The sequence below is a fragment of the Chelonoidis abingdonii genome, chromosome 4 (assembly GCF_003597395.2).
Source record: "Chelonoidis abingdonii isolate Lonesome George chromosome 4, CheloAbing_2.0, whole genome shotgun sequence".
NCBI lineage: Eukaryota > Metazoa > Chordata > Testudines > Testudinidae > Chelonoidis > Chelonoidis abingdonii.
The window spans coordinates 24,695,055-24,722,971 of record NC_133772.1 but is presented as its reverse complement, the minus strand read 5'-3'; the positions used below and the strand labels follow the sequence as shown (position 1 = coordinate 24,722,971).

At 38.8% G+C, this 27,917-nt stretch overlaps 1 protein-coding gene and 1 long non-coding RNA gene across 5 annotated transcripts in view; one reads left to right on the top strand and one right to left on the bottom strand.

The window, feature by feature from the left end:
- The window catches only part of CEPT1 (choline/ethanolamine phosphotransferase 1), a 41,536-nt gene continuing 13,619 nt past the window's right edge, over positions 1 to 27,917 (bottom strand). For all 4 annotated transcript variants that reach the window (XM_075064966.1, XM_032801598.2, XM_032801599.2 and 1 more), the window contains exons 5-9: positions 11,154 to 11,238; positions 5,619 to 5,750; positions 2,876 to 3,034; positions 1,893 to 2,018; positions 1 to 789 (exon numbers count right to left, since the gene is read on the bottom strand). In XM_075064966.1, coding sequence (XP_074921067.1) covers positions 670 to 789; positions 1,893 to 2,018; positions 2,876 to 3,034; positions 5,619 to 5,750; positions 11,154 to 11,238 — 622 coding nt within the window. In that variant the 3' untranslated portion in view covers positions 1 to 669. The remainder of the gene's footprint in view (positions 790 to 1,892; positions 2,019 to 2,875; positions 3,035 to 5,618; positions 5,751 to 11,153; positions 11,239 to 27,917) is intronic.
- On the top strand, positions 4,662 to 5,228 carry LOC142046735 (uncharacterized). The gene is made up of 2 exons (XR_012655720.1): positions 4,662 to 4,931; positions 4,986 to 5,228. It is a non-coding gene; the product is annotated as an uncharacterized LOC142046735 (long non-coding RNA).

The window sequence follows — 27,917 nt, the reverse complement described above, 5'->3', positions numbered from 1 at the left end:
TTGTGAAGCAAGTTTTTTTTATTTAAAAAAAAATTAATTTACAAAGACACCACACTATATTGCTCGCTCATAGTCACCCCCTTCTCCGATACAGCCCTGCTAAAATACACTGTTGAACAGTATATGTAAGCAAATGAACCACCTCAATCTGGACTGAAAGTCCCTTCAGCTATTTCAGTCACACAAGCTAGTGGGATATCTCTGTTTTATAAGCTCAGCTCTTTAGTAAAAGAAATTTCAAGTGGACACTTACATATTTCACTAAGATGATGAAATATTAAAATTATAAAGCACATTTTTTGCAGTTTGTAAATATACTACATTAGAAATTTCAGTTGTTAGGGATCCATTCACCACAGAGAGTTTATTCTGTATTCAAGGTAATTACAAAGACAAAGCATTACTTCCTGCATGCTTTCCTGGGCACAGAACCAGTAGAGTTGACTACATGATGTTTGACTGGAGAGTACTTGGAATTCACTCTCTCATAGGCAAAGACTAGTTAAGGAGTGTTACCAGTAACAAAGAATAAAAGTTATACAATGTTGATTATTATAAATTAGATTTGTTCTTATCTGCTCCTTTTGCCTTAGTCTCCTAAATATGTTCATATTCTTCCCTATAGAAAACACTTGTTAGGTATTTCTCATCACAGCAACCCCCCAGGGACTAATGGTGATTAGAATGTGTGGAAGAGACCTTGATTCTGAATACATGGATGTGTAGATGGGAAGCAATCTGATTGCACATACTGATGCAGTAACGGAGCAAATCAAAGAGGGAAAAGATCTGCAAAGGGAAAAATGGCATGTATTAGATCTATCCATACTGGACATGAACATAACATGTTTCATCTATCCTTCATTGTTACCACAGTCTCTCTAAAAGCATCAAGGACTGCTCTCTGGAGTCCTCCTCTTCCTCCACTAAAGGTTTATTCCTATAGTCTCTGAAAGCACCAGGCTTTCTTCATTTTTCAGCTAGAATTCAAATCTACATTTCAATAAAAGACAGAAATTATAGCAACTGTAGAATTCTGATCTTACTTTGGGACAAAATTTACACAACGCTGTATTTGAATGTATTTTAAAGTGTTTCATTGAAATGGGAATGATCAAGTTTCAGCAGTGTAATTTATGCAGGTTGAACCTTTATTACATACCAAGCTCCCAACTAAAACACATGCCTCAGTGAGCATGAAGTGGATGTACTGTAATCCCCTAATAGCTGGGCTTTTCCACCACTTGCAGCTAGTACAGAAAAGTTCCCAACTGCTCACAGGATTAAGCAGTGTAATCATGTTACATCTGCACAGCATGCTTTAGAATGGCTGTCTAGAAAGTGGCGGCCTGATCTGAACTTGGTTTGGTTTTCAATGCTCTAATCAGGGAGAGACATGGCTCTGTAACCAAGACTTCCTCCTCCAACAGACTCATCCTGGTAGCTATCATTGCTCTGATACTACATGAATTTCAGGAGTTCCACCTGTAGGTTTGTATGTTATAGAGCTTTTGCTGTGATGCACTCCAAAGTGTGGAAATTACGTTCCTGCAAAAATACATCTCAGCACATTTCTCCCCAATGGGTTCTAAACCTAGGACTTAGAGTACTGCTCATTCAACATGGCTTTAAAACTGTGTTTAAACCGAGTGGGGTCCATAAGCCCAACCAAACCATGTTTCAGCCAAGTTAGCCTGAACCTTGTTTAAAACTGATTCAGCCAAGAAGGTTCCCAAGTCCATGCTTCTTTGAGTGATCTGTGCACAACTGGTGCAAACTGTGTGTGATCTGTACACAACTGGCACAAACTCTGTATGCGTGTGGGGAGCGTGAGTGAACAAGCAGATGCACAAAAGATCATTGATAAACAGAAAATACAATGACCTACTTACCATGGCAATCCAAAGTACAATATATTCATCAATAAAGCTGTTAAAGTACTGGTCCAAGAACAAAAGTGCTGGACCTATGAATGCTGTATCATGCAGATGCATTTCACTTTTGGTCATATGCGCAACCTATTGAAAAAAAAGAGACAGTATCTAGTCTAAACAAATCCCAAAATATATTTTGAACCAATGTTTTCAGCTGATTATTAACACTTCTGTATAGAGCAGGGATCTCAAACTCAAATGACTATGAGGACTAGTACATTGGCCTGAAGGCTGCATCACTGACACCCCCACCACTGCCCCCGGCCCTGCCCCTACTAACACCCCCACCACTGCCTCTGGCCCCACTCCACCCCTTCCATGAGGCTCCACCCCTGCCCCGTCCCCTCCCTGCCCCTATTCCAACCCATTCCTCAAATCCCCACCACTGCCCTGCCTCCTCCCCTGAATATGTGGCTCCCTGCTCCTCCTGGAAAGCACTAAGCACCACCAAACAGCTATTTGGTGGCAGGAAGTGCCTGGAGGTAGGCAGAGGAGCAGGGATGCAGTGCACACAGGGGGTGGGGGAGGCGGCAAGTGAGGGGAGATTGGCGGCCGCAGGAAATAACTCGGCAGTGGGGAGCTTGCAGGCCACAGCAAATAACTCTGTGGGGCATATGTTTGAAAGCCCTGGTATAGAGTATTTTAATGAAATGTCACCAAAAATTATTGCAATGTAAATTACATGCTGCTGGTTCATTCCTTAGTGGGCTATGACAAATTCTCAAGAAAAGTGTGTGTTGCAGGTACCAATTAGAACCACTACAGATTCATGGGATACGCAGAAGTAGCATTAAATCACTTTAATACAGTGAAGGAAGAGCGTGGCTAGTCAATTCAGGGAACTGATGTTGTGGGGAAGGTAGACCTCTGAGAAACTACAAAGACCATCTTATACAATAAAAAAGATGAAGGAAAAGAATCAAACACTCTGAGGCACTTACCACCAATTTGTTAGTTATCTTAGCAGATACAAAACCAAAAGTAAGTATATATAGGCAAGGATGCTTTTCAAAGAGCTGCACAGCAGATTTCTTGTAGATCATTGCAGCTAATATGATCACTGATCCAATATGAAGAAAGGGTGAAAGGACACTTGTTCCCTATAGTGAGGGAGAAGAAAGTGTTAGCTTAATGAAAAGTGCACACAATTGAACAACAGATGTCTTGTGAGCATATTATTTAAATTAAAATGTGCCTGTTTGAACTCACTTGTGCCAGTAGTGAAATGTGACTGAGTGGTGAAATGTGGTTGGAGACTTTGGTTTGAAGGTCTCATAAGTAGTGTGAAGGAAACATGCAGTTTCAGCTACAAAACAAAAATGTATGGGGGGGGGGGAGGAAGGGGAGGGAAGGCTTCAAATTGCAAAAATGGTGCTGTGGTTATCTTCTAACTCTTGTACAGCAGGCAGGAGATGATCCTGTTCTTAAATGACAGGGGCCCAAACATGTGTATCTGTATAATGGTGATAATACATTTTTTTAAGATGTCAATGCTCAAAAGCAAAATATAACTAGCAGACTAGTCCAACTAACTCAGCTGGCACAAACAAAAAACACAGAGTCTCCTAAAAAGTTCATGAAACCTCTCTCCCCCCACCCCCCCCAAAATAAAAAAATAAAAAATCCGTTAAGAAAGAAGTCTGACAAGAATATTAACTTTGACTATCCTATCTCTTCTGAAAGGTCAATAGCTTTCATATTCTTGTCAGATGCAAAAACACCAAAAAAAAAAAGCATGCATATCAGAGAGGGAGTTTGGTTTGGAAAATTCATGGATTCTAGAAGGTAAGACCTTGCAGAACATAAGAATGGCCATAGTGGGTCAGACCGATGGTTTGTCTAGCCCAGTATCCTGGCTTCCAACAGTGGCCAATGCCAGGTGCTTCAGAGGGAATTAACAGAGCAGGCAATTGAGTGATCCATCCTCTGTCATCCACTCCCAGCTTCTGGCAAACAGAGGCCAGCCACACACTGAACATCCTGGCTAATAGCCATTGATGGACCTATCCTCCATGAACATGTATAGCTCTTTTTTGAACCCTGTTATAATTTTGGCCTTCACAACATCCCCTGCCAACAAGTTCCACAGGTTGACTGTGCGTTGTGTGAAGAAGTACTTCCTTGTGTTTGTTTTAAACTTGCTGCCTATTAATTTCTTTGGATGACCCCTACTTCTTGCATTATGTGAAAGAGTGAATAACACTTCCTTATTCACTTTCTCCACATCAGTCAATATTTTATAGACCTCTATCCATATCCCCTCTTAGTCATCTCTTTTCCAAGATGAAAAGTCCCAGTTTTTTTAATCTCTCCTCATATGAAAGCTGTTCCATACCCCTAGTAATTTTTGTTGTCCTTCTCTGCCCTTTTTCCAATTCTAATATATCTTTTTTGAGATGGAGTGACCAGCTCTACACACAGTATTCAAGATGTGGACGTATCATGGCACTTTGTAAGATTTTTTGATTGCCACTGCATGGTGAGCCGATATTTTCAGAGAACTATCCACAATGACCCCAAGTTCTCTTTCTTGAGTGGTAATAGCTAACTTAGTCCCCATTATTTTGTATGTACATAGGACTAATGTCAAAGCATGGAAGGAGATTTTATCATTCACCTACGTAACCCCTTTGGGGTTCAGAGAGCATGGCCCCTTTAAATCTTTTTCTCAGGGGGAGGAGGAGAGTAAGAAAAAAGGAGGGAAATTCCAGGGGGGTGAGTCTGGAGCTCCAGGAGGGGGAGAGGCAGTCAGCAGGCCCTGGAGAAGTGAAGGGGGGAGAACCTGCCTGAGGAGGAGGCCCAATCAGGGACAGCCCAGGACAGGAGTCAGGAGGAGCACTGTGCTGGGGGAAATTGCCTGAGAAGGACGGGCCGGAGCTGGACCCAGTATCAGGGCTGCCCAGAGCTGCATGGGGCTGTGAGTACTGGGGCTTGTGACTCTGCATTGGGAACAAGGAAGGAGGCTGCTGGCTAGTTAAGTGGGGAGGTGGTCACTCTGTGGGGCTTTGCAGAGAGCAGCAGAAGAGGGCACCGGAGGGGTTTGCTGGGGAGAGTTCACTGGCGCCGAAGACGACCAGGAGCACCCAAGACTCACCACCAGACTGGAACTTTGCTCAGGACTCCTGAACTCCGTGTGCAGACACATTGCTCAGTGTCTGCTCCTCCAGACTGTGCTACCACTGGGCCTATGGGGCCTTGGTTTGGATGCAGCCCTGTTTTACTGCTCCCCTTATATTTCCTCTTGTTGTATTTCTCCTCTCATCCCCCTGTAAATAAATACTTCCCTTTGTTATATCCATTGTACTTTTCCTGTGGGTGTGTGTGTTCACTCTGGGGGGTCTGGAACAGGTGCCCCTGCGGTGAAATGGATTTCTCCTGCTGCATTCCTGCGCACGCCTTCTCTTGGCCAGAGCTGCCTGCAGAGCAGACTCCATCTTGGCCACGAGGGCGCTAAAGTTACACCTATTTCAAATCCATCCTTTTAAAACCTTTTCTCAATTCCAAAAGCTACTATTTTCATTTACCCCTTTTTTCAAGCTAGTAAACTAGGTGAAAGAGGATTTTACACTCAAAGCAGACATTAAATTAACATACTTGAAAGTATATTAGTTTTCTATAAACCATCATGCAAACTACAGAGCACTCAGAAAAGAAAGTAACATAATGGCAGAACAAAGCACTCACAGCTATAGTCGATCCATTTTTGCCAACGCCACCTGTGAAGATCACACCAAAATAGTTTGTGCAGGAGAATATGGTTCCTGCAACAGTACAAAGAGCTGGGAATATTTTCATTTGAATATTCAGCACTGGAATCTTGACAACAGAGAAATAAAAAGATTAAAATATGTACAATTAATCTAAAATCATGTTTACCTATTTCAAGTAAACTCAAACACTCCACTTTTCTAACTCCACATTTGGGTTGTCCTCTTCCCCCCCAAATTAGTTAATATTGGTTTAAATTTCTAGGAAATAAATTTGGGAGGAAGCTATATTTTCCTCATCCACCATATTAGCAAAATTCCCTGATCCATTTGCTTTTATATTTAATTACCAGAGAAGAACAGTCAGAGAGCAGAATCTCTGTCTCCTAATATTATCCTTCACAATGCTGGACATTTATCAACCAACCTCTAAAACCCGAGTGAGGGGTTCCTCAGCACAGAGAGAACAGAGGGCTAGCACGGGCCAAAGGATAGGCCCCACACTTAGTATCCCAGTCCTGAGTGCAGGGAGAAGCCAGGTATCAGTGGGAATTAACCTGTGAAGACCTATAAACTGGACCACACCCAGAGAACAGACCAGGTATAAAGAGAGGCGGCATGACAGGGAACAGCAGAGAGGCAACCAGCCGCTAAGATTACTTTTCAAAGTGAAAGGAGAGTGGGTGGCTGGGTTATTAGCAAGGGAGTGAGAAACGAGGGCAAGATTGGCTGGGAAGGAAGTCTAATAATCCACGCTCATCTTTTCGACATAGTGCCTTGGGTGGAGAAGTAATTACAAAAAGAGACGAAACCACCCAGCAACAAGAGTCTCCCAATCTTATCCAACCGACTGCTAAAGAACCACTTGGACCCTCCAGTAACAAGCATCTACATTCATAACTCTTCCGAAATGAGCAAACATGCTCCGCAGCGAAGGTCCCCATACGTCTATTTCATGTGGGAGCCTAAATGGGTTCAAGTTGTTTTTATTTTAGTATTTTGAACTGCCCACCAAGTCTGGCTTTGAGGCTTTTCTAATAGATAATTCTTAGCACTTACATCATGCTTTATAACTTCAGAGCACTGTGCAAACATCAATCAGTCCATACACACTCCCATGTTTGGTACTTTATTAACCCCATTTTAGAGAGAGACAGGAAGTGACTCACCCAAGTTCACACTGAATGAGTGGCTGGAACTGGGATTAGAATGCAGTAGGTTCATGCAGATTTTTTGTTAAATTACAAGGTGCAGTTAGAGATTAATTTGGCTCCGTAGTTCTATCCATGAGTTGCCCATATGGAGCCTACAACCAATACCAAGCAGAGGAGGAGGAATAACAGCACCTCACCTGATTGTTGCTCTGCACTCTGGAGTTCCACCTGAGCAGGAAGTTCTAATTATGCTCTTTTGAGCAACCTCAGGGACCCCTCCTGCCCATCCTGCTTATTCTGCACTTTTGCTCAAAGACTAGATTCAGACAGTGAAACCGCAACAGAGTGGAGAAAGCTAGCTGAACTGAAAAATTCAGTAACAAACACACAAGTTACTCACAGAGGTGCTCCAAACCTTTTATCATTCTTATTAAACAGCCTGCCTGTGCTGCCATCTGTTTTGATAATGATGCTTTCTTCAGTGGTCAGTGAAAGTATTTGAGAATGTGCTTCTTTGTACACGTGAGGAGAGAAGAATAAGAGTAACATTCTTCCCCTGCTGGAATCTGGACAGAGGCGGTTTCAGGATGCCACAGAGAAAGGAGCTGCAATAGTCACACTGGCAAAAAAACAGTATTTATAATTCACCACTAGGACAGCTCCAGGAACACTGGACAATACGGACAGTGGAAGCTGTAACGTGAGCAGGGCTCAGGTTAGGGTGAGACTACATAATGACAAAAATGTTTGATTCCACCTGAGCCATATCTATATTACGGCTCCCACTATTGCTATCACTGATGGAGCTACACCAAGTGGTTAATTACAAGGTCCTACTTTTGACCCGTGTAAATGGAGCCTATGTGATAGAGATGAAGGCATGGACAAAGATTTCTGCAGTGGTGGAGTGAAAGAAGTAATATATTAAATTAATGTTGCAAAGCCGTGACAAACCCATTTGCAGATAAAATAAATGTGGAAAGTGTTCTGAGTCAAAGATTATGAACAGCCAAGACAAATGGATGGTGTGAGTCAAAGAAGGAAACAGGCAATAAAGTTGTGCTGGAGGATGATCCTCATACTTTATTAACACTTCTGTCTTTAGAGTGTTTAGCTAAAGGATGCTGAGATAAAGCCCCAGCTTTACTTGCTCTTTGGTATTTTATATATAATCGTAGCCAATACTACAGTTTTGCCCTTTACACAGCTTGATCTTGCCAGGTGTTGCACACCTTTAACTCCCACTGAAGTCAGTGGTCAACACTTAGTAGGACTGAATTTATAGTGCTGAAAAGAGTCTCAGGTCAGATCTTCAGGTAAATGATGCTTCTCTATTAAATCCTTTGAAGTTGATTAAGACTGGTTATGCTGCTGCAACAGCAGGATACCCAACTTCAAAAATAGAATGCAGTCTGCTTAAAAGTAATGGGATTCCAAGTTCTTCCACAGAGACATAAGCATGTCAATAAAAATAAATATCACAGTGGGTAAGTGCTCTAACCTGTCCTTGGGCAACCAGTGTTCAAATCCAGATTCATTCACAAAGGAAAATGAGTTTGGGATGCTCATTCATGACTCATTTTAATTTGTTTACCTCCTATAACTAGGCTTGGAAGAACCAGATTTTGATCAGTAAATGTCGATTTCACTGCACACACCAACCAATGAAAAAATATTACCATAGACAATAATCAAAGTTTACAAATAGGCAAAGTAAGAAAAATGCTACTTGAGAACTTATTAGAGTTTAAGGATATATACTCTGAATATTTTGACACGTGATGTTGACAATGTGTGTTTTAACGGGTGTAAAGCTCTAACTTTTTGAATCTCAATGTCTCCTGTCATGAGATAATTATTGTCTGACACCCCCATTATTTGACCTTCCCATAATTTCCATAACGGTGACTATTTAAACTGATAAAAATTGAAAAAAAAATACTTAAAAATAATCAATACAATCCATCAAAATTTATAAAAAAAATAAAAATTGAATTTGTCCAAGCCTACATATAACTGACCCACAGCTCAACATGTCCACAATCAACAAAACCTCCGGTCAAGAGGAAGAATGAGGAAATCTGAGAGAGCCTCAAGTATGACAGTTATCAGAAATACATATACTTTGTATCTATTATTCCTGTTCCAGAAATAACAAGTTATTGAGCTCAGAACCAGACCTACCTTACATTACATGAAATGTATACCCAGCACACTTAGCAAAAGAATATTTTTTACTAAGTAATAAAAGTAATTGTTGCATTTTATTTCACTTCCAGTATAACAGGAACAAAATACAAAGAATAATCTATTAGGAGCTCCACCCAACCTCACTAATCCACTGAAACCTACCAAATGGGAATCTCACCTGCAGTAATACTCACCACCTCTCAGAAAACACTGGATTCCAGGAGTCTAACAGAACGCAGTGGTGCTTTAGCCAGATTTAAAGAGAAACTTCATAGACAGAGAGAAGGAAGCAAACATACTGCATATTTTGCTGGGTACAAAAGGCTAATAAAAGCAATAATGGATGACAGCATAGACAGTTAACTAGTTCAGAATTTTCCTGCTTTCTAATTATTAGAGGGAAAAGTGGAATGTTTGAGTATACAGCTGAGGTATTTTCATTAAATAAAAGAGGTCTTTCAAACAGAAATAAACCCCAAATCCCTCTGTGAGAGGTGAACAATGTTTTTTTCTCTCTCAAAAATTAAATACATCAAATAAAACACAGGTTGACTGAAATATCAGGGCAGGTTGAATGAAATATCAGGGAAAGTCGTAATTCCCATGGCAATCCTGGGAAAAGTTTGTGTCTTCTGAAGAAATGCATCCATAAATCTAATAGAAATACTGGACTTCAAAATGCTTTCATCTTTTTGCAGTTAGTGAAACAAAACTTTACACCTCCTGAAATCTACTATATTAATAGCTATTTGCTGCAGCAAAAATTGCTTGAAAGGATGAAATTTGTTAAATAATAAAGGGAAGATTTTCCAAACTCTAAGCAATGATACAAGCAAATTTCCGTCACACTGAATTGTACCAGAAATAGCTATTGCAACAAAATAGTTTTTAACAACAATTGGACACAGAAAGCAAGTAGTTATTTTATAGTGTTTTTGTTTTAATGGCAGCCAGACATCATGCTCAAATAGCTGCTACAGACAAGACAAGACGATACACTTTTGAGAAGTAGTTCTGTCTACATGAATTCACAAGAGTTCAATCACATTCTTTAGGTGGTATTTCTTATATGATGTTTGTCCACAAGCTCTGAAATCAAATACATGTTGTGGCAGAAGCCTGGCAGATCTTTAACTGAGTCAGGCAGTGTAGATTTCAGGATCTATTTGGCTGTAACAGATTAATTGTGCTACAACGCAACATATTTCACACTAAAAGAGTCACTGCGAATTGTTTTTTGAACATTTTGATGCCTTTTTCTAAAATTAAAGAGAATTTTTTTCAGACCACCTTAGGAAGTGATTTCATTAGCTCTTCGAAGTTAAGCAAGATCAGGCCCGGTCAGCACATGAATGGAAAACCTTCAGGGAAATCATGCTTCAGAAGGTATTGCTGGCAATTCATTACGTAGCACATTTCTCTCTGAGTCAATTCTGCACCAGCACTCCAGGATGGTTTTAGATGGTGCTGATATAAAACTGAGTTGCTGAGCACCCTTAGGCCTCAATCCAGCAAGCTGATTCAAATAGGCAGTACTTTATATCCACACTGAGCCTCAATAAAATCAACTAGGATCTGTATGGGTGCATAGATCCAACCATGCAGATCAGCTTACAGGATTGAGGCCACAGTTATTAAAAATCCTAAGGGAGAGAATGTTAACACCTGAGTTCTGACCAATTGCAATTATGGTCAATTACATGCTCCATTCCAAAAATTCCCCGTTATTTCAATTTGATAAAGTATTCTTCTCTTTCTGACCTAAAATTGTTATATATTGTTGATATCTATGTCAAATTGATCCAAAAATCACTTTACAGACTTACATTTACCAACAGAAAATTACTTAGTTCACCCAGAGGTGCAGGTGGACATTCTACATGAATGATGGTACAGTATGCAAAAGAATGACTGACTTTTTCATGTGGTGCTGGTAAAACCAGAATGTACCATCACTGCCATTTGCTAGATATGAAATCATTCATGTTCTTCAAGAACACAAATATTTTAATCTTACAGGAAAATGAGATCTCTCCCTCCCAAAGGAAACTAATACTGTTCTAAATATGTTGCTCTTCCAGATGTATACCAGATTAGAAAAGACAAGACAAGAAGCAGAATAATCAGAAACATACATTAAACTTAATATACAATTTGAGCAAAATTACCATTGATTGCCAAAAAGGTGGTCCTCCAATCACGGCCAGTAAATGCATGATTATTATGAAGATTTGCACTTCAGTCACATCAATTCTGATTAGGTACAAAAAAGCCAAAAAAGCAGAATTATTTGAAGCAATTTCAAGTTAATTATTTGCAAACTCAGCAGGTCTCCTCTATCATGCACAACAGAAAGGACTCACAATACTGGGGAAAAATTGAGAAGGCATCAATAATTTATTACACAAATATATTTTTGAGGTTTAAGTAAAATCCATGCTGTAATGTGACTATTTGATTAATTTCACTGCTTAATAAAAACCCATCTTGTCAAAAGGGATGGCTGGAACTCATTTACTTATTTAAATTGACCATAACTAGTTGCAGAAATAAACACAAAGGTTTAACCTTGCCCACCAAATAAAATACATAAATAAAAATGTGTATGTTAATTGCGGAGGGGGGGAGAGAGAGGAATCCCCCTTTATATTCCTTCCTCTGCCATCTCGTAAAATTATATTGTTTTGAAAAATATCAAACTTGCAGCTAAAATATATAAGCAACATAAAATCCCATGGAGCTTGTGCAAATGCAAACGGTACAAATTAACGTATTGCTAAAGGCTACCGTTCAATATGCAGCAAGAATAGGAAACCCTTTCTAGTTCTCAGTATGGCAACTGTCCTCAGAGGAGATGCAGGAAGGAAAGCATTATAGAAAAGGCTGCCCTGAAGGAAGTTAAGAATTTGCTTTAGGGATCCTGCATAAGTCTCACTGCTAGCAAGAGAGAAAAAACAGGGGCACAGAAATCAATGCCAGAAAATGAACTTACAGAAAAAGAACTAGGTCAAAAAAATTTCTGAAAGAAAATTGGGTCTGCTATGGTATATAACGTGAATAAGTTCATGAGGTTTCTAAGGGAATACTGTGATTTTTGTGGCATACAACATGAATTAGTACATGCCGTCTCATAAGGGAAGACTGCCATCAGACTATAGAGATCTGCCCAAATATTTACAATGTATCTTAGTTTGAATTGTAAAATGCCTAAAAAAGGACTCCAAGATCACCCAATGCACGTACATTATCAATGACATTTGTGTGTGTATCAGAGAAGAACGGACTCCATATTTTTAAACTAGCTACTGAAAATATTAAATCTGTATCTGTGGACTTGAATATATTAAATATTAGACTCCTGTGTACCATTCCCCCTCCTCTCTGTTGGATCTCTGACCTAGTTCTGCAGTAGATCCTCTTATTTGAAATATCTCCCCCCCAATCCAACCAAAATTTCTTTATTTTAGAAATCAAATGATATGAACAAGAGGTTCTTTAGATAGGATGTGGCTATACAGTTACTTTTGATACATACATGTTTAATGACAAATGGAATGAATCAAGATGAAAAGAATCTGAACAGCTGACCTGATGTGCGGTGTTTTCAATAAGGGGGAATTAGATTCAGAAGCAGACTCAGGAGATTAAGCAGGTGGCAAAGATGATCCACTCAGTCTTGGATGGAGTTGGGTGCACATCATACAGCTTTTTTTGCTTGATATATGAAGTAGCCTTTTGGAAGGGGAAGGGCCAGAAGTATAGAATTACAAAATAAAAATGAAGGGGAACTAAGTGCAGCGTCACCTACACAATACAAGGTTGTTAAGTAAACAGCGTATTTAATACAGTGAACAATCTCCTCTAATCCTCACCACAAATGCCAAAAAGGCATTCAATAGGCTCTCGTGTTGTCCTATTTAGAAATACACCAGAACAGCTAGAACATATAGGACTAGGCTCATACTTTGACCTTCCCTGATAATATGGGAAAACGATAGGGTGACTTTACTTACCAGTAGTTGTGTATTTAGTGTAGTCATCTCTCATCTTTTAATATAAAACCCCTAATTCTGAGCTGTTGATTCCAGCTACCAGGAAGCAGAATGCAAAAACACATGCATCCGACGAAGTGGGTATTCACCCATGAAAGCTCATGCTCCAAAACGTCTGTTAGTCTATAAAGGTGCCACAGGATTCTTTGCTGTTTTTACAGATCCCGGCTAACACGGCTACCCCTCTGATACTCAAAAACACTAATGTCTCTACGGTATAGGTCCACTTCTTTCCCATCAGTCAAAGAGACTTCCCAAACAACTTCCTAAGATGTGAAGCGAAGCTGGCAGAGAGGAAGAGGAGAAGACTCCAACAAGTATAATTCCTTTTACTCTGTAATATGCCTTTCCATTATATCTATTATGCCAGTGTGAGATTAGTAACCATGTGGGTCATCTTACAGACTGACTTCAACGTGATTAATCCTGTTGGGCAATCAGAGCCAGTTTGCAAAAAGATATTAGCAAGAAAGGTTGACGGTCACCTGAAGATCTGAAACCTCAGTCCTCATCCAAACAGATGAAGCGTCTAACATGTTTTAGAAAAATCTTGCACAGCTGCAAACTTTGGGCTGTGCAAGAACAGTGAGCTACTATGTGCCTGAACATATTTCTATATTAACTGCCCAAGCCAAGAAAATGTTTAGGAGCTGCTTCCTCTCAATCAGTATGCTCATTTGACTAGATAAATGGGAAGGATTTGGAAATCATCATCTCCTGGGGGTGTTTCTAGTGGGGTTTTGCAGGGATCTGATGTTGGTCTAATGCTATTCAATATCTTTATCAATGATCTGAAAGTATAAAATCATAGCTGATAAAGTTGCAGATGAAACAAAATTAATGGAATGGTAAATAATTCCAAGGACAGTTCAGATCTAAACAGTGATCTAGATTGCCTGGTAAGCTGGGATCATTTGAACTATTTTAATACCACCAAATGCAAGGTCATACATCTAGAAACAAAGAATGTAGATCACACTCATGAGATGGAGGAATTTTGGAATGCAATGACTCTGAAAGGGACTTCGAGGTTATAGTTGAAACCAACTGAATATAATCTCCCAATTCAATGTACTTGCTAAGAGAGCTAACTCAATCCTTGGATGCATAAGAAGGTGAAAATAGAGTAGGAGTAGGGAGGTGACATTATTATTTCTATATACAGCATTCGTGAGACCACTACTGAAATATTATGTTCAGTTTTGGTGTCCACCACTCAAAACGGATGTTGAAAATCTGGAAAATGTTCGAAGAAGAGCTACAAGAATGATTCAAGGTCTGGAAAACCTGCCTTACAGCAAGAGACTTAAGAAGTGCAATCTCTGTAATTTATCAAAAAGAAGATTAAGAAGTGACTTGACCAATATCATAAGTTCCTACATGAAGAGGAGATTTCTGAAGGTAGGAGGCTCATTAATCTAGTAGACAAAGTTATAATAAGACCAAGTTGCTGGAAGATGGAACCAGACAAATTCAGCCTGGAAATAAAGTTGCAAAAAAGTCTTAATAGCTGGGGTAATTAATGACTGGAACAACTTACTATGGATATGGTGGATTCTCTGTCACCTGAAGTATTTTATTTAAAGATCGGATGTCTTTCTAAAAGATATGCTATAGCTCAATGAGAAACAATGGGGTTGATGCAGGAATTATTGTAGGAAATTCTCAGGCCTGTTACGCAGAAGGTGAGACTAGATGATCATAACGGTCCCTTTGACCTTAAAAACGTATGAATATAGGGATCTACCTAACAAACGTTCTTGAAGCTAGGACAATGTAGGAAAATAACACTTGGGAAATGGGAAGAGAAGGTGGGTGATGGGAAGAAGAAACACTATTCCTTCATTCATCCAGCTAGAGGACAAACTAAGAATGCTTGAATATGGGATCTCCTTCCAAAAGTCCCTGAGCACTAATGCGATGAATGGGAGTCCACCTATTTCACACACCACGGGAGTAGAAGTATGAATGGGAAGAAGTGAAGGCTCTTGAATTCTTATACAACCTTAAGTGAGTTATTACCAGTGTTTATTATAATTCTGAAGTAGCTGAGTTGCTAAACTGCTTTTTAAAGTTTGTCTTTAACAAGAAAAAGAATGAAAAAATGATTGGTTAATTAGGAAAAAACATAATGAAGACCTTGTAAATTTAGTTGTTGATAAAAAGTAGATAAAGGATTACTTGGAAAATTTTAATATATGTCAGCTGCCTAGATATTATTGATTCTATGGGGTTAAAGAGTAACCAAAAAGTTTGTAAAGCACTTTCAAGATAAAAAGTTCTCATTATTATTAAGGAGCAATAAACTTCTGTGAATCACTGAATTATTTTTGAAAATCTGGGAGACTGTAGACTGGAGCAAGAAAAACATGGGCAGGGGCAGAAGCCTGACTGAGCAGTTTAAACCTAGAATGATTAAAGCACTAAAAAGCTGTACTGCTAAGAACAATACTGCACTGGCCTCTGGGGAAGATGGACTATATTCATGATTCTTGAGCTGTTTTTGCAAACCCTTTACTGGGAGTTACCAATATTTCTATGCAATATAAGTTTTAATTTTAAAAAGTTATATTTTTGGCCCTTCTGTCTGCAAAAGAAACTTTCCAAACGTAAGCTGTTTTTTAGTAATTAGATTAATGAACTATAAAGCATTGGGTAATATGCAATTCATGGCATTTTTAGTAAGGAATATTTAGAAGTATAATTTATATTTTTAATTCAAAGAAATAGACGCTTATATGCACCAAATATAAGTGTCATAAAAAGCACAATAAATATTAAAAACGTATCACATTTATTGCACTACAACCTATGGAGATTTTTTGGTTTAAATACACAAACACCACAAAGATGAGAGGAGGAGAGAGGAAAAAAAAGTGGGATTTGGAAGTTAGGGTCACAGGAGAAAAGAGGAGAACCTTTGGACCCAGAAAGCCTTTTCTGCCTCTATCTTATATAAAAATCAGACTATCAGTCAGACAGACAGACGATCTGCTCTGGTCCAATGCGCCTGACCCCTATGGATGGAAACCATAGAGCAGGAGAGGCAGGCCTAGCAGAAAAAAGGAGGTCCATCACATTTCAGGGTCTGATTCTAGTTTTTCTTGTGCTATTTTCTTATTTCATTAACTGTAACAATAAAAACAACATAGAAAAAAAGAAATCCAGCAGCACAAATACTAAAGCCAAAGTAAGAGGGCTCAGCAGAAAGCTTCTTGACTGGGATATTTTCAGCACCCCAGTCATTTTGGACCACTCTCCACAAGACTGACAGTTCTTTTGCCTGGTGCTTCCTGATTTAGTGGAGTCATATCAGCTCAGCAGAAATATTTTTTCACCGGATAAGGAAGAGGAAAAATGCACAAACAGTGGATCCCTGATAAATATGACACGAAAACAAAAATAAATAATTTTCTTTTGTTTGATTACCCCAAGACAAGACCCAAAACCACAATGAACAGGAGTACTTGTGGCACCTTAGAGACTAACAGATGTATTTGAGCATAAGCTTTCACGGGCTACAGGCCACTTCATCAGATGAATAGAACGGAAAGTTTATGCTCAAATAAATTTGCTAGTCTCTAAGGTGCCACAAGTACTCTTGTTCTTTTTGCAGATACAGACTAACATGGCTGCTACTCTGAAACCACAGTGGTTTTCTATAACTAGGTCAGATCCTCACCTTATGTAAATCAGCTTAGTTCCATTAAAGGCAACTTATTCAACTAGTATGGTGTACTTCTTTTCACACAGGCACTCATTTTAATTATCCAGAATAAACTGGAGAATTACACTTTTTTAGACTCTCCAGAAACACAGGCCAACTATCTCCTTGACGTTCTTTATTAATATTTATACTGCAGTAATGCCCAGAGGCCCCAAAGAAGGTCAGGCCCACATCATGTGAGGAGCTATATAAACACAGACCCAACCTTGAACAGCTTACAATCTAACTAAGACAAACCATAACAGAATCACAGAATTAGTTAGAGATGGAAGAGATCCTTTAAATCATCCACTCTGCCACCCTGCCAAAGAAGAAGATACACTTTGGGTCTAGGAAGCCTTCTTTTAATATTTTAATTTAGAAAGGAAAAAAAAGGCTAGGCAAAGTATTAAATTTGAAGCTTGAGAAAGTCATTTAAACCATAAGACTGAAAGAAAAAATATACTGATTTGTAGCAAATGGACATTGCAAAAGGACAACTGAAAAAAGTAATTCTGTATTAACGTAAGGAGCTTAGCTGTGACTAACTAAGCAAAGACATTACAGGGCATCTACCACTGTAGCTGCTGAAATTCACTCATTTTAGTTCTGAACTCATAAATTCAATGCTTATTTAGAATCGCAGCTTAATTACAGCTGAATTTTTGAATTAATAGGAGTCACCTCCCCTACTTCACCCTTTCAGTCAATACAGGTGCAGAACTAACTAAACAGTGTTCAACAACTGCTGCTCTTAAACCCATTTAAGAATCCTAGTAGCTCCAAAATCATAAACATTTGGGTCTTTCTACGTTTTTCCCTCTAGAAAGTTGCTTAGTGTTTTTTTTTGTAATTTATCAAGAATAAAACAATAGACCCCCGGTCATATGGAAGCATATACTCCATTAAATTAGATTATACCTGTCTTCATTAGCCTTCTTCGGATTCCTGATTGCTAGATTTGCCCCCAAATTACCTCAAAACTACACTTGCACATTTCATAACCTTTCAGCCCAGCTGATTCAGAACTGGACTATGAAGTCTTCAATCCGAGGCTAGGGCACTCCTTAACTTCCTTTAATGCAGCTAGTTTTGCTAATAGCATATAGAGTTCCTGTACAGCTTAGAAACTCTCCATGACATAAGTCCATTAATTCATACGCGTGTGGTGGGATTGTGTGTTTCAGAAATGATGCTGGGGACATTGTGCATATGTTTGGGATGGAAGGCTGGAAAGGTGTCTTTGACCCAGTGCAAGTTCATATTGTGGTTTTTAAACTTCCCCAGAGTTTACATGGAGGTTAGAAGTCCAGAGACATTTACATAAAGCTTAGGACGTCCTTCAATTCCTTTCAGGGTTTATGACCTCCACAACAAATAATTTCCTCAGTTCACCTTTGAACTGAAGACAATTCGCCTTCCAAGAGACAAGTGTGAGAATGTTCTGCCTTAAGTCATTCTTTAAGTAATGAGAACAGGGGCTTTTACAGCAAATGCCTTCTCTTCAAGTGTAACTATAATGCCGTTACCAGGATGCACCAACATTTTGATTAAACTTTTCCTTCCTTTGCTTAAAACCATTGCTTGTTGTACTACCATTTCCTGAGTAATTTTTTCCAATTCTTCATATACTGTCAACAAGAAGGTATTTAAAAGTCATAACATCTAACCATGCTCAGAGCAGGTCTAATTGACATATTGCTTAAAATGTCATAGGCAACCAGTGGCCCAGCTACAATAATGGCTCCCAACGTTAACACAATTGGAGCTGAACCACAGCAGGAATTTTTCAAAAAAGTCCCCTATTATAGAAAGATCTTGTGCCACAAAACTAAATGATAAACACAGGAGTATAATACCAGTTTCCATTTATGTCAGTGATGGAGAACCATATCCCCAGGTAAGTTGTTCTAATGGTTAATTACCTTCACTGCGAAAAATTTTAGCCTCATTTCCAGTCTGATTTCGTCTAGCTTCAGCTTTTTTGTCACAAGCTCCCAAATTTCTGGGATTGCAAATTTCCTTGCTACTTCTTCCACTTTTTAGAATTAAATAATTATCTCATAAAGATTAAGACCCTGACTTTATAAAAGTGTCTTATCTAATAAATAATACAGCAGTTGAAAATGTCCTATTATTACAATTTCTTCCAATACGGATGTAGCTGAAACCTGCTTCATTAAGTAACTCCTCTTCCCTTGTTAGCTAGTCTGGAAAATACGACCTCCTCCACCACACCTTATTTTTCTAACATTTATTTTAACATGTACTTATGGGCTATTTCTGTTTGAATGCGCTCTGCTGTTACGTGATGCAAAGTAAATCAAAATTCTTTTAATGGATGTGAAACTCTTGCTTTTCCAGGCTATTACCCATTCTCCCAGCATTTGCACAGATCCACAGCACAAGAGCTGTGCTCTTGTCCCTTTTTAAACATTGCTTTAATAGTTAGCTATTCCCATTTCCCTTCACTATATAGGCCAGAGACCCAATGGGGTCTCTGCCTTCCTACTTTCTCTCCTTTTTTTGGGGGGTGGGGGTGGGGGCACATTCAGGAACTCCCTATTGCAGTTTCTTTTCAATGATCACATTGTTTCATGTAGCACTGAAACTGTTTGTAGTCAGTTCATGTTCAACCACAGGCGTCTATCTATTCATCTAGGTTTGCACACCATACTTGTCACTATGTTACTTGAGAGCTTATCCGGAACCTCAGTTACAGTAAACATGACAATTGAAAAGTCACATAAAATGTGAAGACTGAAATGGCAATAGCTTTGTGCTGGTAGCCATTTTAGCTATAGAGTGCAGTGCATTCTTGAAAGGAGGAAAGAGGAGGAGGATTTCCCAAGGTACAATGTCTGTGACTCTCCCATTGGCATAGCTCCCCCTAACTCACAGGCATCCTTTGCTTGGGGAAGTGACCACCACCTGCTCTCCTTTTCCTGAACACTGGCTTTTCCATTACATTGGCTCTCTCCTGTCACCTCTTCCCAATGCAAAGAATCTTGTCTGCTGGCAGAGCTGTTTCCAGGGGCGGCTCTAGGAATTTTGCCACCCCAAGCACAGCATGCAGGCTGCTCTCGGCGGCTTGCCTGCAGAGGGTTCGCTGGTCCCGCAGCTTCAGCGGACCATGGGACCAGCGGACCCTCTGCAGGCACGCCTGCAGGAGGTCCGCCGAAGCTGCAGGACCAGCGGATCCTCTGCAGGCAAGCCACCGAGAGCAGCCTGCCTGCCACCCTTGCGGCGCCGGTAGAGCACCATCGTGGCTTGCTGCCTCAAGCATGCGCTTGGCATGCTGGGGCCTGGAGCCGTCCCTGGCTGTTTCCCTGATTCAGACACTGTTTATGTCTACTCACTTGTCCCATGTTCTAGCTGGTGCCCTAATCACTCCCTCCTGCCAGCCAGACAGCCTCCCTCTCACTACTATTCATACTGGGACTTTGCAAATACTAAAGCAAACTGTTTCCCAGTCACCGAAATGCTAGATTTGTCACTTCCCTAATCAGCCCTTCATCTTAGATTGGAAAACCCCTCAAAATAGTGCAAAGCTCTGATGTCCTTCAAGAACAAAACCAACAAAGAGGGAGGGTTCAAAGAAAGGGGTGGAGAGGAACTGATGCAATTTCTTGAGAGGGACACAAGTACAGAAGAGAGGAAGGAAGTGTTTGTCTGGATCCCAAGGGATAACAAGCTAAAGATGAAAAAGGATACATTTAGAATAAGTATTAGGAAAAGTATTTTTTAAAAAAGGTCAATTAAACAGTGAAACTGCTAATGATGAAGTTATGGTATAGTCACCAAATTTCTTTAAGGAAAAAGCAATACATGACCTTTCCTAAGCTTGTTCTAGATGGTCATGATATAACCTTTATAACCTTAACTGGCATATGATTCTATTAACCACCCAAACAATTCTATTTTCTAGTGGGAAAGCATTTACCAAAAAAAACAACAACTTTCAAAAGGTGGTTCCAACCAAATTAATCCAGACCCTTGTGTAAAGAGGTGCTTTCACCATTATGGCTATCTTTATATGCAAAGTTGAAGCCAGCACTGTAAGTTTTAGAATAACCATTGGGGGGAAAAAAACCCAGAACTTTGTTTAAAAAGAAAGTTACTTGTGGTTTTAAGTAAACAGTGAAACACTCAAAACCTCATTTCCAATCAGAGTGGATTTTTTACTGCCCATTCATACACTACAGATATTTTGTCTTTTAATAAAGCAGTTGTCTGTGAAATATCATTAGAAAGACACTTCTCATTTTCCAAGTTACTCGGTGCATGACAAAAGGTGTTAGCGCTACAGAATCTATGCCATTGTTCATTGAGTAGTATTAATTCTAGCGGTTACCGTATAGTTCCAGAACCAGGGCCCCACCATTCCTGTGAAAAGCTGGGATACTATAATACAAAGCAGTGACTCTGTAACATCAAATCTATGTGTGAGGGAAAGAAACATTTCAAAAATACTGAGATTTTCATTGAAGTAGCCCCATTAGAACAGATTTTCAATAACTGCTAAAGAGTATCAAATATGTACTATTAATCTAGAAAGGTTTCCCCTTTAAAACATTACAATAGTTACAACTAAGATTTTTGGAGGTTTGGGGGTGGGAGGTGAGTTTAGCTTTAATAACCGTGAAAGATGATGGCTTGGAAGCCCCAAAGACTAAACACCACTTAGCACTTATATAGTACTTTATATGTTCAAAGCACTGTATGAACATTACCTAATTAGTCCTCGACACTCCTGTGAGTCAGATGAGCAAATACTGTAATCTCCACTTTATGGATAGGGACACCCGAGACTTATGTACACGAACATTTAGTTTTCGGCACAGTGGAATACGAATCTACCCCACACTCGTTTGCCGTGGACTAATTGTCCACTTGGACACTGCTGAGGCACATTAGTAGTCCATTAATGCATGCACTTTGATCTAGTCTCATTTCCAAGAGGACTATATCACAGCGCATTAATAAAGTGTTAATGTGCATAACCAGCATCCACATGGACAGTTAGTGCATGGCAGACTAGTGTGGGGTAGATTCACACCCCCACTTGCTGCAAACTAAGAGTTCGTATAGACAAACCTCGAGTAATAAAGGTAACATGGCTTGTTCAAAGCCACACAATGTTAGGGACACAGCCAGAATTAGAATTCAGGACCGCTTGTATCCAACTCCATGCTCTTAGTTCAGACAATGCTGACCTTTTATTAAACATTCACATGCAGTAGCACCCTAAGTTTTCCACTGAACAAATACATGGGCAGTGATAGTGCAAGCTTCCTCATAGCAGCCTGGCCAGTATGGCTAAATCCTCAGCTAGCTCCCTCCAGTGAGCAGGGAGGTCTGTCTCCATACTCATTCAAGTCCTTTGCTTCTTGCCAGAGATTGCGAACGAGTTGAATATGAGATGGACACCTGTCCAGTGGTAACAGAACTGTTACCAGTGTGCTCATCTTTATTAAATATAAGTTTGTATTTCTGCCATAAAGAGTGAGAAGAATAATAAACTGGGGCATAGTGAAGCAGAGAGATAGCAAGAGGAGCTGAACATATTCCCCAGAGACGCGCAGTTAGAGAATACAGTACCTGTAATAAAACTAAAAGATATTTTTAGGTAAGGCCGAACAATTAAAAATAGAATCACAAAGCCAAAAACTTCAAAAATTAAAGGTTGAGTAGTAACAGATCCACTATATTTTATACCAGCTGTTCACAAATTGAGATGCATGTAATGGTGGTATGTAAGCTGCAATCAGAGAGCATACAGGTTAATTTAAATTTTAGAGTATAGTATCAGAATAAGAATCCACTGTAACTGCATTGATTGAATTTATGAATATGGTGCACGAGATGCTTTTCAATTTTAGATATGATGCACCAGGTTTCAGTGTGAAAACTGCTATTTTATGGTGTATGTATAATGAGAAACAGTAAGTATATTGCCACAGTTAAGGAAAGTGGGAAGAGAAAATTACGTTACTCTTGGAACCTTGACTTATATTTTCTGACTCTATGCAACCTTACCATCACATTTTTAATCAATTATTGTTTAGCTCTAACTTTACTTAGAGGGATTCCACTGGGCCACTCACCTAATTAAAGTTAAGCATGTACCTATGCAGGTCCAGTACCAGGATCTAATTTCTGATACTTTGTGTTTAGTTTTGAAAGAAAGATCAGCATTTGAAGCTTCTAAGATCTTGTGGTTTTCCTAGTGGGGGTTGTAAGCATATTGAACCAATGACTGTACAGCTGACTAGCCCTACATGCCAGTGCAGTATATGCCTGTTGTCTTAAAGTTTTCACTGTATATGTTTAATATGCAGTTTTTAAAATTATACTATTTTTGCTAAAACAAAATCAAGAAAAGACACGGCTCCTCCATGAAGATTATGTCCCCACCAAGTTTCAAACTCTAGCCATTTTTGCTGTAGTTATGGTCAAAAGTGTGGTTTGTTTTTCCCTTTTCTATGGTAGAGAAACAGTAATTTTATTTATACTTCATAAGGAATTTAGCTCAAACTTTTAAAAGATTCACCTTTTAAGAGAACCAAGCAAATGTGAATGTTTTGGAAAGCTATGAGCACTAGAAAACAGACTGTTACAGGGGAAGTTGTTCTGAAATCCCTTTCCTCACACATCTGCCAAGTGCACAGGATTACTGAGTTTGAGCACTGAGCTGTGGATTTAGGCATACATGACAAGAGACTGCTTTGCTACTTGAATCTCTGTACTAAAGAGAAAAATGCACAAGAACCCAACATAATTTAAAGGCCAAAAGAAAAGGCTAGTAAGTCAAAGGCGCAAGAAACGTGACTGTTGAATTTAAATGTATACAAGTGTCATTTCAGCTCATTCGAATCTAACATTTTCATATAAATGAATGCAGTGAGATGTGTAAATGGAATGAATACAGCAGTACTGTACAGAACTAAAGTTAAATAGGGCTGTCTAGCACTTAAATAAATTGCATTGTTAATAATAGAATACCATTTATTTAAATATTTTTGGATATTTTCTACATTTTCAAATATATTGATTTCAATTAAAATACAGAATACAAAGTGTACAGTGCTTACTTTATATTTATTTCCAATTACAAATTTGTACTGTAAAAAAACAATAGTATTTTTCAATTTACCTAACATAAGTACTGTAGTGCAATATCCATCATGAAAATTGAACTCAGATGTAGAATTGTTTAAAAACAAACCCTGCATTAAAAATAAGACAATGTAAAATTATAGAGCCTGCAAGTCTACTCAGCCCTACTTCCTGTTTAACCAATAGATCAAACAAACAAGTTTGTTTACATTTGCAGCAGATGATGCTGCCCGCTTCTTCTTTACGTCACCTGAAAGTGAGAACAGTCGTTCTCATGGCACTGTTGTAGCCAGTGTCACAAGATATTTTTTATGTGCGACATGCGCTAAAGATTCACGTCTCTTCATGCTTCAGCCACCATTTCAGGGGACATGCATCCATACTGATGGCGGGTTCTGCTCAATAATGCTCCGAAGGAGTGTGGACCAACATATGTTCGTTTTCATTATCTGAGTCAGATACTGCCAGCAGAAGGTTGATTGTCTTTTTTCGGTAGCTCAGGTTCTATAGTTTCCACATCAGAGTGTTGCTCTTTTAAGACTTCTGAAAGTATGTGCCACACCTCGTACCTCTCAGATTTTGGAAGGCACTTCCAATTCTTAAACCTTGGGTCGAGTGCTGTAGCTATCTTTAGAAATCTCACTTGTTTGTCTTAGCGATTGGCTGAACAAGAAGTAGGACTGAGTGAACTTGTAGGCTCTGAAGTTTTACATTGTTTAATTTTGGAGTGCAGTTATGTAACAACAACAACCCCCTACATTTGAAAGTTGCACTTTCACACAGACTGCACTACAGTATGTGTATGAGATGAACTGAAAAATACTATTTATTTTATTATTTTTACAGTAAAAATAATCAAAAATATACACCGATTTCAATTACAACACAATACAATATATATGAAAATATAGAAAAACATGCAAAATATTTATTAAATTTCAACTGGTATTCTATTGTTTAACAATGTGTTTAATGGTGATTAATTTGAATTAACTGATTAATCAACAGTGCTGAATTACAGTTAAGCAGTATTTCCAGTTATAGGAAATGCATCTTTCTAATTTAAAAAGGTACAGCCAGTATTTCCGCTTCCTCTTTTGTACTGTATTTTGTAAGACATGTGCAGCAAAAGGAAATCCATGTCAACTAATTAGGGTTGTTTACAAATTTTGCACTGTAATTTTACAAGTGTATATGTAAGGTTGTGAAATCTTCCTTTACAATTAGAGTTATCCTACAAGCAGCTTTCACAAGATAATTGGGTAGAAAAGCTGTCAGAACATGTATAAAAAGAAAAGAGGGACTTGAAAATTGCAAATGTAATGTTTTTTTACACCAAAATGGGTTTTGAAAACATTAAATAGGACCATTCTTGAAAAAAACAAAGATATTTTAGACCTCATTTCTTATCTTTATTTTGTGTATCTCAGTCATTATACCACAGTAAAGGTTTTGTTTTTTTTTAATTCATACATATTGTAGCAAAGTTTAATTTCCCTGTTATTTTGAATGTCAAACAGTAAAAGACAAAATTACTTTGTTTTGGGGGATATCTCCAGCTAGAAAGACCCTTTAGGGAACTTTTGTTTTACTTATATACACATCCTGCCAATAAGTGCGGTGGTAGTCTATGAAACATACCAAACCGATTAAAAAAATGTAAATAAATGCGGGAAAAATATGTATTTTACAAAAATGGTTTAGGATATAGTTGGAGAGACTTATCGAAAAATAAAAAGGCAATAGAACAATTCTAATACAATTGTTAAATATTTGTAACCTGCATTTTAACAGATTAAACCTAACATTTCATTTTTCCCCCCTTCTAACTTTTAAGAGAAAGGTGGAGAAAACACAAAGAAAGTCAATATTTACTTACTTGTAATCTACCTCTTCACTGCTCAGCAATTTTATAAATGACAATATTCTAATGGCTTCCTCAAAAGACAACATGCAATGCTAAGAACGTTGTTGGTCCCAGTGATTATGCTGGTGCACAGATATACTGTCTAAATGCAGGTTTTTAACTAGAATGACCAGATTAGATTAAAAAAAAACAAAAAACCACAGTTGTCAACTAATAATGGACTATATTTTAATACAAGTTCTATTGTGAACTGAACTTTAATTTTCTCCCAAAGAAAATGTTCAAACAGAATTAAGCATTTTGGGGTTACTGTCTCATTTCAACTTGTGCTAACAAAATTATTATGGCTGGACAGCAGGCATACATGAGGCACACAGAAGAATTAAGCTATTGGCACAAAATAGTTCCATTCAAGGAGCTTTGTTCTTACAGATCTCTGTACCAATCTGGGCTTTGTAGGGCTTACTTTGCCTTCCTCAGTTCCTCACCAGCAGGTAGAAACTGAAGAAAAACTTCAGTTAGACACTATTTTGCAGTACACCTTTGCTCAGTTTAGTATATTCTACAACCCTAGGTCTCGTACCAGCTGAAGATATTCCTGGTACTGTATGAGGCTGATGCACAGTAGATTTGTTTGAATCCAGCCTGGATATGAAGGCTGGTTTATGGAACCTCGAGCAAAATGGGATACACTCATTTTGAAATTGCACCTGCTTTGTGCTTTTTCTCTTTATGCTGCAACTGAATTTGCTGATCTCAGACAGTTCTTCAGAAACTTCAGAGCATACCAGGGTTGTGGAAAAGTCTGTTCTAAGTAGGTGTTAGCTGCTGCAAAGAGTCAGAGCCCAAGCTTTCACTTTCTTCCCCAGATACTTCATCTATATTTTAACTCCTCTTTAAATGAAGCATTTCTGCACAAATATCCATGTATTCCTAGTTTTGCATGCACATAGACACTTTACAGACAAAGCCAAGTACTTTTAGATTTAGAACTTTATTTCTGAGAGGCAGTGTAGCTGGAATTGTATGTCATGTTGGAATTTTAGGTTCAACTCAGCTCGTGAGGGGTATGAGGCTTCACTTAATATTAATTCTGTGCCTTTCACAACCTTTATCAATCAGTCTCACTTTGTGGTGACTATCTCATGGTCTCTTAGCACCCAGATAAGTACACCTTGTCAAAGGTGTCATAATGATGGAAAGCAGTGCAGGAGGAAGACAACAATGAACATCCTTTCTGCCTCTGCCCTGTCAGGAGGTTTGACTGTGTGTGGTATGCTACAGAAAGATGCATGCACAGTATTAATAGAACCCTGACAGACCTCTAGGAAGCCTACTGAGGAAAAAACAGATGGGAAGTAGCAACTGTTGACAACTTCTAACTCAGACAAACTAGAAGAGATATTCCTTGTGACAGCAAAAGGCACCTTCCTGACCTCAGGACAACTCTCTGCCAAACTTCAAGTTTCTTTCTGCATAGCATGTAGCTGTTAGGATTCTTCAAGAAATAGAATAGTTTTTATAATGTGCAGTGTTAGACAACAAATATAGGGGCTGCTGCCATTTAATGAACTCTAATCCTATAACTGGTCCTGGGGTACTCCACTCGTATCACATTTTCAACTTGTAGCACTTCCCTCTATGCTTAGGGCATACTTCCTGATCTTAATGCCAATTTTCTATCCAGTACAACATCTTATCTCCTTCTCTGTAACTCTTCAATGTCCAATGAGCTCTGATGTGGAAAGTTGTCAAATGCTTTTTAAAGATACGTATGTTTACTAAATCTACCTCATGGCTTACAGCTATACCATCTTCAGAAGATTCCAGCAGGTCAGATCATCTATGCCAGAGGTAGTCTATTTTTTTTCCTCAAGGTCCAAATTTCTCGGTCAAGGTCCAGACTCCAGAGAAAATAATAATTTCTGGTATTGTGGAGTCCACGACTGACTGCAATATTGTGGATGTAGTCTCATCATAACATATAGAAAGTGCCCATCAACTCCTTGTTCTTTGATGCTTCTCTGTATACAGTCTACCACGATATTGAGAGGCCATTTCTAATTTGGTATCAACTATTACCCTCAAGTCTCTTAGAGCATCACAGCCTTCTACTGCCCTTCCTGTGTATTGTCTAGGGGATTACTTTCTCTCAGACACATACAGATGCGTTCTTCCAGATTGAATC